Raw genomic sequence first — 12,945 nt, 5'->3', positions numbered from 1 at the left:
ACTTCCTGACAGTGAGAACAATTAACCAGTGGAACAACCTGCCTCCAGAAGCGGTGAATGCTCCAACACTGGAAGTTTTTAAGAAGAGACTGGACAGCCATTTGTCCGAAATGGTATAGGGTTTCCTGCCTGAGCAGGGGGTTGGACTAGATGACCTTCAAGGTCCCTTCCAACTTTACTATTATTATTATTATTTAATCACAGCAGGACAACAAAAATAGTTTGTTCATGGTTTTATGATTGCAAAGCAAGTCATAACTTAAGGCTAGAAGGGATATATTGCACTGTACAATGTTATATGTCAACGCCTGCCAGGTCCCTTCCTTGAGGAGACCTTGGAAGTGGGTCTTTTTAGTAGCTACTCCCACTGTTTTTAATCTCTTCCTGGCAGAAACTGAGTCAGCTTTGTTCCTCCTGGACTCTAGGAAAATGTTGAAGACTGCCTTATTCCATACTGGACAACATCATGACTAAAAATAGAATTCACAGGTACAAGATATTTCTATTTCTAAATATTTTATAGTTGTTCTTTTGGCTTTTTTTCTTATATGTTTGAGGGCTTACTTTATGTTCAAATTTTTACCATATGAGCAAAGTAAATATAATTTAACAAATAAAAACTGTGTGGATGAGGGTACTCTTATTTTACCTATTATAAACAAAATAAAAAATATTGGCTTATCAAATAACCTGTAGTTAACTTAGGTAAGATAAGATAACCTTTATTGTCATTTTTTTTACTGTGGGCATAACGGCACACATTAAAAATGAAATTTAGTTGCCTGCTCTCAAAGTGAAACACATACACAACACACACCTAAACATACTATGTACAACATATGTATAGACCCACACCCCTACATATACATAGCAAATAAATATTAAATACTGTCCATCTTGAATATATAACGGAAGGAGGAAGCTTGAGAGTTAATTTAGGTAATTCACACAAAATACTTCAGCATAAAAAATGGCTTAGAATAATATGAAAATTTCTCTGTAGTGTTGTCTCCAAAACAGTGATGCTGCCAAAAAGTAGCAAAAATAAATCTCAAACATATAAAAACCAAGATGTGGCGATGGCTGTCATCCTTGAAGAGCTTTAAAAGGGGAGCAGAGGATAAGACTGTCAGTGATATTTAGTGGTAATGAGTGTTAATCTCAAGAATGGAAGGCAACCTACCAATTGTTGCAGAGCAAAAATGAGGATATACTGCTTATGGGACATCTGGTAGATTAAATGTGGCAACTGAATATGGAACTGAATTGATTCTGATAAGGTCAGAAGGACCTTTCTTATGTCTTTATGTAATGGTCCATAAGATTTCCTTCACTTTTGGAGATGGAAAGACATAAATAGTACATTTATTTCAAATTACGTATTACAATACTTAAACTATGTCACCTCTGACTGGTATCAAGATTGATATGGCATATTTGCCTGTTGAAAATGTGTTACGTTGGCTATTGAAAACTTGTCTTTAATATTTAAATTAGACCAATATTCAATCTTGAATATTCTTGAAGTTCTTAGAAGAAGTTTTGTAATTCCATTTAAAATTAAACTCTTTGTTCTTGTGTATGTCTTCAAATGTATTTGCTACTCTGAATAAAAGATTGCTGAATTGTAACTCAATTTTAAAGATTAGCTGAAATCATTGTAGAATTCTTTAGTGATTTTAATCACTGAACAATAAAAAAAGCCTATTTTTCTGAAGAATAAAAAAATCTGTAAAAAAAAATCTGGCTGAGGGCTAGGGTAACATGGAAAAGAATCAAAAGAAGAAACAAGTTAGCAGCAACAAGAGAAAAATTTAAAGTTTGCAAAGGTAATTTAATATGCTACAGTATATATTAATTACAATGGCATCAGATCTACACATTAGCTACCGTTGACAAAACTTTTTTTCTCCCTAAGACACTTCAAATGCAGACATATAGCTCAATTCAAGAACTAAGCAATGAAAAAAATCAAATACTTTTAAACAGCTGTAATGCAAAATGGATCTCAGCCATTTCCTTTTCTGGAGAGGCTTTAAAAGACATAGTCCAGATAGTTTACTAGCTAGTCTTGATGTTTATAATATTTATATCTGTGCTGTATGATACTTAACCATTTCAACAATTTCTGATAAAAGTTAGTAAGTAAACCTGCATTTTCATTTCTAAGTTAAAAAAATAACTTTTATCTGATAATCTGATTACAACAACAACAACAACAACTTTATTGTCACTTTGAATGTACAACAATCGGCATACATCAAAATGACATTTCACTGCATACAGCTCTCAAAGGGTCACCACCTCCGATATACACTCCTTGTTCATGGCCAGCTCAAGTTTCAGATCGTCCATCTTAGTCTCTAGGGAGCGAACATGGCAAACAGGACAGATGGAAACGGAGCTCCATGTGGATTAGTCCTCAAATTAGCTTGTATTCCTGCACGACAACCTCGCCTCCTTTCCTTTTTCTGATCCTGTCTCTTCCACCTTTTCCTTAAAGAGGCCTTGCTTCTTTTCGCCCCTGGAGCACACTGCCGCCACCACCAACTCCTCCAAAAGTTTCTCTCCCTTTCCTCTGGGCCTGCAGATAGCCTCATCCAGTTCCTTTGCTCCATAAGCCCTGGGACTTTTCCTCCTCTGCCTCCTTTGGAAACAGCCCTGATTTGCAATAGAATCCGTCACTGGGCCAGCGGTCAGATCTTGCTGCCGGCAGAACAATTTCAAACAGTGCTAATGACTTTTAACAGTCTCACCAACAGTTCCGAAACAGCTAGAAACTCGTCATGCCAGCAAAGATTGTCGGTCGTATGTTACCTTAGTTCTACCATGTTGCTCAAACACATTAAAACCTTCCCAATCATGTGGCCTATATCTCTTATACCCCTCCCAAAATTTTTCACCTTCGAGAGCCAATGCAGCCGCAGCCAATCCAGGCGCTGCCATCTTGGAACTCTAAGTAATATATAGTGGTACTTAAAAAAATTTCACATCAGTCCTAAAGCTAGATAAAGAGAACACAGTTAAACAAAAGAGCCAAAAGAATTATACTTGACTGATACTGATCCAAAGCTACATATCTGTGTGTAGGGGGTGGGGTGGGGAAAATATCTGAACCTTTAGGGTTATCAGTTCATTTGAAGGGGGAATCAGAGCCAGATGCCTCTAGAATCAATCAATGGATGATAATGAGGGGTGACCATAAGAGGTCCTACCTTATTTAAAGAGCAGGATTCTGGGTATTCACTGTCTCATCTTGAAAACACAGGTATGTAGAATTATGTCATGGTTTGAACAAAGGAGATTTTTGAGGATCTCCAAAATATAATTGTTGATGCTCACCAGGCTGGAAAATGTTACAAAACTATTTCCAAAGAATTTGGACTCCACCAGTCTACTGCCAGGTTGCTCTTGTACAGAGAAAGGAACAATTATTGTCTTTATAGCAGGTGCTGCCCTTTGCTTTTCAACCTCTGAAGGTGTGGGCAGTGACAGAGATTTGGAGGTACCAGTTTTAGTATTATCATTTTTGTAGAAACAACGGATTCTTAAATGAAAGCTGCAATACTTCCAATAATTTCCTGAACTCAGTGGGACCAATTTCCAAAAAGTATGGACTGGAATAGAAGATAAACCAACTTTTGGAGTATATCCTATCACTGAAAACACAGCAAAACAAACAGGGCTCCAGCTTTAGAAAATTAAACATAATTCATGCATTATAGAACGCTACATGGAAATTGCCTCTATAATAGAGAACAGACAAAAAAAATCACATCTCTCTGTGATCCTTTTTTATCTTCAGTTTGCCTTAATTTCACATGCTCAAAAGCACATTTGGCAAACTACAACAATTTCAGCTTTCAGTAGAACAGAAGAAACAATTTTCTTTTCTGTGGGAGAAGTCAAGCTTAAAGATGATTCTAAGAAACTAAATCTTGGTAACTGAATCTGTTACTCTTACCATTTTGTTTATTTATGCCTCATGGCATAAATCTTATTTGTAAAGCACACTGGAGCTTGTTATGGTGCTTAGAGAAATATGAAAAAGCTAAAATCAATTATTTCAATATTTGCACACCAACTTTACTTTTTAAAACTAAGAATGGTTAATACTAAAAGTCCTTTTCTCTTTCTGCAATGTCAGTTCCTTTTGCTGTTGGGATTCCCCTACTAGACTAATGTTGTATTAAATAGGTTGGAAAGCCAAAGCAAAAATTAAGTTTATTACATCACAACATGACATAAACACTCTTATGCCTCCCCATCCTTTCTATTGCAAAAATATGCAAAACTGGATGGAACTTATTAAAGAGAGATATAGCAATCAACATAAAGTATGGCTTTAAATTAGGAATAGGCTTGTAAATCATTTTCTAAGATTGAAAGCCAAGAAAAATGCAAAATGAGACATCTCAACTAATGCACAGGAATTGATGTTTAATCTGCTCAGTTTTATGTTTATAAGATATACGTTCTGCACAGCACAACTGAATTGGCTACTAACACCTCCACTGACTAACAGTGGATTAATAAACCAGATTACAAAACTGCTTTTTACTTTAAAGACCAGTGAGGTTATTGAGAACAGAAATGACACTTTCCCACTCTTTTAAGCATGCTTGTCAGTTTGGGGGGGGGGAGTTATAGGATTGTATGCAGCCATCTTCCAGATTTGTGAGACCATTACTGATCCTAATCAATGCTGGTGGATCTATTTCAAATTCAAGTTAACTAACAATTAACAGCAATAAAATGAAATGCTATGTTATTGTATAATTAAATTATTAAGAGAGGGCAAAATTTGGGTGGGGTTAGAAAATGTAAAAGCTTTAATTTGTTCTTGAGCTGCGTAACCTTTTTAGAATTGCATTTACAGTGAACCAAAATAGAACTGGTTATAGGCCCAAGCATGCATTTTCAACTCAGGTAATGTTGTTCTGTTTTGAAAAACGTAATCTTCTACACAATTAAAAGCAGCATTTCTCCAGAAGTCCAAACACCCGAAACAGCCTGCTCAATTGTAACTTAATCTGCTATAATATCTTGCATATATAATATGTTATGGTTTCAACTCTGTTCTTGGGAGACTGGCCAATGAAACTTATATGCAGATGGGCTTTCAGTCTAAGAAATGAGTTATTGTCCAGAAATAACAACAAACACTGAATCACTAGGGATCAAATACTATGTCCAGGAAAACAGATGAGCTCATGGATGATAAACAATCTGAAAATTCAAGGAAGGTTAAAGAAGTTTCACTACATTAATGGTGAGACCAGTAAATGCTGGTTTTATTATTCATACACACAAAACAAAATGTTCTATTCACTGACCACTAACTTATTTCAGGCTCTCCTTTTGACCTACACAATGCTATCATTTTCCATCGCTGTATCAGATAATCATGTAACTGGCATTAGGAAAACCAATATTTCAGACCCAGCCCTACCTATATTGGACATGATCAGATTTTTTTTCTCTATTTCTGCCTTGCAAAGAAGCATTCAGTGAGATACCAATCTCTCCCTGTGCTATCTCAATCCAAACTTCCACTGTTATAACCTTACAAAGGTTACCAGAAAATAAAAAATAAGGAGAGAGACAGCACATTGCTATCATCCTATGTGTTACCAATTCAGTCTTCTCCACAATCGCCACACCCTGAAGGCAGCTAGAATAGCACTGGGTGTCAGGAGGGAGACTCGCAGATAACACCCCACCCAAGGAAATATAATACAGCACAATAGTAGAAAGCAGATGCAACTGGCTATTTGGCTACTACATTTTTTAAAATTATCAAATTGAAGATAGCCACTTAAAATCTATTCTGTGTTTGTAAAAACAAATTTTATCAAATTATAATGCTACCACATTCCAGGGTTTGATATGTGTAAATAAAATAAGTGTGTTACTTGATTTATGTAACATTTTATATATTGCTTTTCTAATATACAAGCATCACACAGGACAGTTAGTAACATTAAATGTTGGATAGGAAGGCTGAAAAAGAAAGCAAGAAAATGAAGTGTTTTGGCTATAAATAGCATTTCAACTACATTTTGACCTTTTGACTTCACTACTGCTAAGTGTGCTCTATTACTTTTAGAAAAATAAATTTGTTAGCTTCTAAAATGCTGCACGACACTTTTTTCATCATTATTTTTTGGCTATAAAGACTAACAAGGTTCCTCTCTTGGCAAGTATAAAATGAAGTTGCCTGAATATCATTATTGTTTAAAGGTTGTCATTTTGAGAGAAAAAGATTATTTTGACAGACTGCATAAACTATTTTTAGATTGCTTTTAAAAAAAATCTTGGGGATTGGTCAATTTAAAAAAAACAACCATGAAGTTACCTTTTATTTTAAAATAAATGGGATTCAGTTACTGGTAGAATTCCTTATCCCGCACAGGAAACCATACTATTTTCTGAAGTAATGACTGCTTTGTTGAATTTAATTAGATTACCTACAGCCGTATTTTCAGAATAGGACTGTTCTGAACACACAGAGGTAGATACAACATTCAGGTCATTTAAAGCCAAATCTTCATAGAATTCTTAATGTTCTTCCCTATTCTTAACTGTTTTATATCTGTATGGAAAACCTAAACAATGAATATATTCAATAGCTAGATTTCTATATTATAGCTGGAATATGTTCAAGAAGACAGAAAATTGCAATTAACATTACATGAACTTAAGAATCATTCTGGATCTTTCTAGCATCCTGTTTTCACATTCATTGCCAGATGCCATGGTAAGACTAGTAACATACCAAGACTCCCTTTCTTACGTTCCTCAGCAAATGAAAGATATATTCTCTATGGCACTGGAGGTAATATATAGTTATCATGACTAATTGTTGGAATATTCTCCTGAACAGAAGTCTTCTGAATATGCCATAATGATTTGAAAATGTCTTTTAGGAATAGAATTGAAAAATGAAAATGGCTGCTCTGGGCAATTTTACTGTTGCTTTCTGGCAAACCATTTTAAAAAGTGAGGATGCTTTCCAAAGAAGGCTGTTACATTTCATGGATTTTTAAAAAAAAAATGAAGTCAGACATTCCATTAAGCATACTTAAAATAAATCGTCACATCTCAGCCAACCCTGCACCACTGAATGCCAGCTATAATTTTAAATTAGAATTCTCAACTGTCTCCCAAACCTCTGTGACACTTAGAAGTTCTGACAAAATGTGTGTGTGTGTGTGTGTGTGTGTGTGTGTGTATGGGTGTGTATGCATTATGTTATTCCCTTTTGCAATGTTATGCAAAGCACAGAAACAAAATGGTAAGCCATAAGGATCCGAGATAAGAAAAGGAAACAGAACTAGATCAAGTGTACATCCACCCAGTTCAAAATACCTCATTATCTTCTTATCCTTGCAAACCATCCATGCTGCCACCACATTCATACATCCCTTCATACGTTGCTTGCCCTTTATTCTTTAAATTTCTCACCTCTCTTTCTTTGTGGATTTCATTCATTTCCATCCAGCTAGTTTCCCCTATGTTCTCAATGCAGCCATTCTTACTTCATATATTTGTTTTTGAAAGTAATTTAGAGCTTATCTTGAAGATAGGGAAGAAAGGAGTGGGCTGTTAAAGGAGGACCTGCAGAAAAGACTGCAAGTCCTGAGAAATAGGGAAGTCTGAGGAAGACATAAGCCCATCTTGATTTTCTTTAGTATAAGATGAGACGGGGGAAAACTTAGGTTTCGAAATCCTGTTATTCCATCTGGCTACAATACAGAGCCTATTTCTTGACTTGTCTACCCTGAAGGGCTAACAGTTTTGCAATTTGATCCTCTTTTTCTTTTCTAACCAAACTGTTACAACCAATTTCTTCCATCCTGGTATTCAGTGCATCCCTTCAGTATCCATTTATTATTGACCGTCTTCTTCCTCCTCCTCCTCAGCCCTTTTAAAATAATCTATTCCACTTTCATCCACCTCACTGATTTTTTTTTCTAATTTTCATCTTAAATGACATAATCAGTTCTCACTTCCATGTAATAAAACTTTACTTCTTTCGATTTATTCTTTGCAACAACCATGTGCTATTCATTACTTTTTTTCTATCAAAGTTTGCACATCTTAAAATTTATCCATTTTTCCATTTTAATTAATATGCTGCCCAGGTACACAGAGTCATAAATTGCACAAAGTCATATACTTATTCTAGGTTTTTTTCATTTATGTATAAATGACAATCATTCATTCCATTTTCCCTGTCAAACATAACCATCTACAAATTTATGCATTTAATACATAAATGTTCAGATTCATGCTTTTTAATCATACAATGTCAACATTTACTACAAGTTATTTGGATTTTCAGCCAACAACACATCATTAGTACACAATAGTATACACGCACTTACATCACCTATCAACAAACCTCTAACATCAGCATAAGCATTCCTTATACATCTATTCTGAGCCATGGTGGTGCAGTGGTTAGAATTCAGTATTGCAGGCTAATTCTGCCGACTGCCAGCAGTTTGACTTCCAGCCTTCTGAGGTTGGTAAAATGAGGACCTGGATTGTTAGAGGCAATGTGCTGACTCTGTAAACTGCTAGAAAGGGCTGTGAAGCACTGTAAAGCGGTATATAAGCCTAAGTGCTAGTGCTATTCATAAATGTATCAAACCAAGGGAACTTCATATATCCTTGTCTTACTGCCTTCTCACTATTTGTCCCTTGCTTAGTATTTCATTTATTGTCATACATATTTTAAAACTACTTACTTTCTCTAGATCAACAAGCATACAACCAATTTTCATTCTCCTGCTCATACATTTCCCAATAATTAAACAAAATGTTAGCCTCTGTACCCTTTGTCCAGAATAGACACACTGCATTTTCCTTATTTTGCTGTCACCTTTTGTATGTTTTTGATCAGATAGTTTCCCACTGACACAAATGAATTCCCCATAGTTTTTGCAATTATTATTGCTAGACGCGTTCTGGTATAGATGCAAACTTCATATACATATTAAACAAGCTGCAGAGCCATTCTATATACAAACCATATCCAACTTTTAACATTTCTCTAGTAGTGCCATCTACATCTGCACTCTTAAAAGTCTTTTTAACATTGTTATTAATTTATTTCCTCTTCTTGGATTCTATAATTTATACTATTTGTTTCAATTCCACTCTTGATATATTACTACTAGCCCCTACAAATCTATAAAATACTTCTTTCATCAATCACTCATTTCAGTTTTATCCTGAATTATTTAATCACTTTTATTTTTGATTCCATTCATTCTACTAGACTTCCATGTTTAACTTTCTTTGACCATTTCCAAAATAATTTCCATCAAAGTCACTAAAATTTCGTTGCCTCTTTTAACCCATTCTATTTAGCTGCATTCTTTGTAAATACCCTATTCAGTTTCTATATATTACTCAATATTTTTACTCTGCAGCACCATTTTCTTGAATGCTCTTTTCCCACCCACAGCTTCTTCCATGTCATCTTTCCAAAAGCATTCTTTTTCATACTTCCTATCAGCATAACTCTAGACACTTCAGTGCCACTCTATAACATAATACTTTCTGCTATATTCAAAGCAACTTCCACATTTCCTTCCTTATACCTAAAATTGGCACTATCAAATAAATATCTATCCCACATACAGAATCTCATATCTTTATATCTTCCACTAATTCTCATTGGAAACTATTAAATTAGTCATACTTTTATATGTATTCTTTTGCCATAGATATGAATAGACCTAGGCATGAGATAACTGTCTCATTCAGCATTTGTTTGAAGTTATGACAGTGCTGAAAAAATACAACCAATGCCCACATTCATGACATTCACAGTGTCCCTCAGTCACATGTTCACCATTCTAGTCAGTACACAATGTCCTGTGTATGAACTATTATTTTTCTTTTCCTCTCCTTGCAGAGCAGAGAGATAAAGGGATTACAAGGGAGTAAGCAGGCAAACAACAGGTAATATAAAGTTTCAAGTCAAAAAATATAATCATGGTTATATGTTTTTTTTTTACTTAGTGACCACTTCGCTTAGTGATGGCGTTTCCAGTCCCAACTATGTTGCTAAACAAAGATTATCTGCACTTAAACCATGCATGCTAAAAAGTTTTTCCTAAGGATATGCTTACCAAACAGTTACCATCCTCATTCATTCTGATTTAATTTTATAACAAACAAGTGCTTGCCTTATGTTTACCAGTAAGTGGGGCACAAATATGCATAATCTCAAGATTAGAAACTTGGCTGGGAAACACACATATTACGTTAGAACTTGGTGACTTGCAAGAGTATTTTGGAAATGGTTAATAAAGAATTCAATTTAGATTTATGGTTAAATATTAAATATGGATGTTCATATCACCTTGAAATTTGTTCTCTCTTATACCACATATAGTGATGGTATTATTATTCTTGCTATCAGTAGTCATCAGAGAATGGAGAAGAAAAAGAAGGAAGTATCTAATAAAGTCCTCAAGTTTAAAAAGTAGAAATTAAAACAAAAATAAATTGCACTGGCTCATCAGACTTAGACAAAGCAGAAAAAACTGTTAAATAAAATGTTTGGAATTTCATGTATTTTAAGATTTGGCTATTTATAGTGCTCAAACACTTTTAGCTCAAAATACCAACGACAGAACCATTTGCCAAGCCCTATATTTGAAACCTAAATGTCACCTAAATAATTATTTCAAAGAATAATAAATGCTTTTTACCATATTCACCAAAACGAAGAGATTCCCATTGCTGCCGTTCAACAACACTGCTTACTGCTCGGACACCAGCATAAATTACCAGCATTCCTAAAGTGGCATCTAGCAGAAAATTGATAAGGTATCTGAAAGGGTGAGAAAAGCACACACAAATTTAAAGACTGATTTTTCTTAAAATTGTGTAGTTTTGATGATTGAAATTTTTATTGATCAACATTTTCAGTTTCTGAAAATATACTCCAATTTCCCAGTCTCAGCAATAAAAAAATCTCAATAATAATAATAATAATAATAATAATAATAATAATAATAATAATAATAATATTGGCATTTCTATGTATACAGGTAAAGAACCTCAATTTTAGTATAGAACTAGGATGTAACCTACAGCATATTATTCTTTCAGGTCATTCAAACAGCTCTGTTAGTGGGATCATCTACTAAGGATTTTTAATATATACTTCACAAAGTTATAAAACTGAGACAGCAAAATAAAAGAGATGGAAATGGCCTCATTGTAAAAGTAAGTTAATCTGAGCATTTTTCTTTTAATATAAAAACTGTAGCTCCTAATATACAAACAGATATTATTCTCTGTCTCATTTAAAGCAAAGGCAATAATATTTTTAAACAGTTTTTAGCATAGTATGGACACACAGAGAGAAAAATGTGACATAATCATTAGCATGTTGCAACAGGGTCAGCACAACCTAGATTCAGAACCCTGCTCAGCCATAAAGCTGATTAGATAACCTACCACGTGGAGCAATTGCATGAATAAAAATTGGAGAGGAAACTGTGCACCACCCTTGCTCTTTGGAGAAACAGCAGTTTAAAAATACCACAACCAAAATTCCTGTTCAATTAATTTGCAAATGCTCGAATACATAAAATATAGCACAAAAGAAAAATGCAATATTTTACTTAAAAAACAACCACCACCTTATAGGGTATGAAAGCCTATAAACAAAACTGAGTACATAGTTAGAATAATTTGAGCAATTATTATATGTAAAGGCCAGCAGAGGTCACTGTTGCTTCAGCTAATATAAAAGTGGACAATTTCTGCACAGTTGACTGCATGTTAGTCAGTTTTTGTGGTACTGTGCATGTCACTTGACAATGGAATGTAATATATTGTTTTAATTTTAATGTATTCATCAATTACAGCATCAAAGGAATAGCTTGATGCTTTTCTGTAGATATTCTGTACCTACTTATCAACTTGATTTGAAGGCTAGGCTAAATATAAATGATAAAAGCTCTAGAGTCTGAGTGATTTTATCCTAGCAAAAAATATGGAAACAGGTTGCCACTAACTTCACTTTATTTTTTGGGATTTTCCAATCTAGCCTACAAATCTTGGGATGTTTTATGCACCCCATCAAAGAACCAATCAGGTCTAACCTTGTTCAACTTTAGTTTTAATAAAATTAGCTACGGTTAGCCAAAAATTGCCAACTACCATGACAAGTATCGGCTATTTGCTATATTTCAGAGCCTGGAGACCCTTAAATTCAACAGTGCAGTGCAGCTGTAGCCCAAAACATCACCCAGAGAGATGAAGGAAAAGTTGGATCTGGGTTAACAAAGAAAAATGTATAACAGCAGGGGACAGGAAGTCCTGAAAATCTCTCCAGAAAGCACAAGCTAATTTTCCACCATTGGAAAATTAAAGGATTAAAGAATAGGAGGATTAAAGAATTCAAGTGACATAGTATCATTGATTACTGTCTTCAGCACTCAAGAGGACGTATTTTTGGTCATATCAGGTCTAGGCAGTACTTCTATGGTAACAATATGTTAATTTTGAAAAATAAAACTTGGTGCATATCTTGGTATACTTGTTAGCTGAACTTCAGTAAGATTGTTCTTCACTTACAGTGAACAGGGATCCTCTTCAGTAAGGTCTGATAAATATACATTGGCAAAATGGATGAACATCATCCCTATGGCTTGTTTGGAAGTATCCAAAAACCTACAAAAATTAAGTTTTTAGACATCAAATTGAATAATTGCATATTTTAATTTATATAGTTATAATTTATATTTCTAGAATCGCCCCCTCATCCACAAACATGGTTGATATTATAGTTTTATTCTAGAATATGGGGCAAGAAGAGTTATGGAGTTTTAGGTTTAGCTATGACAGAGCAAAATACTGATATTAAAGACTGCAAAGCATTTAATGGCTTTTGGAATCTAGACAAATTTC

General features: G+C 34.4%; 1 protein-coding gene across 1 annotated transcript in view; it reads right to left on the bottom strand.

Moving 5' to 3' along the window:
- The window catches only part of LOC107290772 (store-operated calcium entry regulator STIMATE), a 39,442-nt gene that overhangs the window by 13,243 nt on the left and 13,254 nt on the right, over window positions 1-12,945 (bottom strand). Inside the window, exons 3-4 of the mRNA XM_029284812.1 lie at window positions 12,613-12,708; window positions 10,734-10,855 (exon numbers count right to left, since the gene is read on the bottom strand). Of these exons, the coding sequence (XP_029140645.1) occupies window positions 10,734-10,855; window positions 12,613-12,708 (218 nt within the window). The remainder of the gene's footprint in view (window positions 1-10,733; window positions 10,856-12,612; window positions 12,709-12,945) is intronic.

The sequence above is a fragment of the Protobothrops mucrosquamatus genome, unplaced genomic scaffold (assembly GCF_001527695.2).
Source record: "Protobothrops mucrosquamatus isolate PMUCROS unplaced genomic scaffold, P.Mucros_1.0 scaffold967, whole genome shotgun sequence".
NCBI classification, from domain to species: Eukaryota; Metazoa; Chordata; class Lepidosauria; order Squamata; family Viperidae; genus Protobothrops; species Protobothrops mucrosquamatus.
The sequence above is the reverse complement of the archived record's forward strand: the minus strand, read 5'-3'. Positions and strand labels throughout refer to the sequence as shown.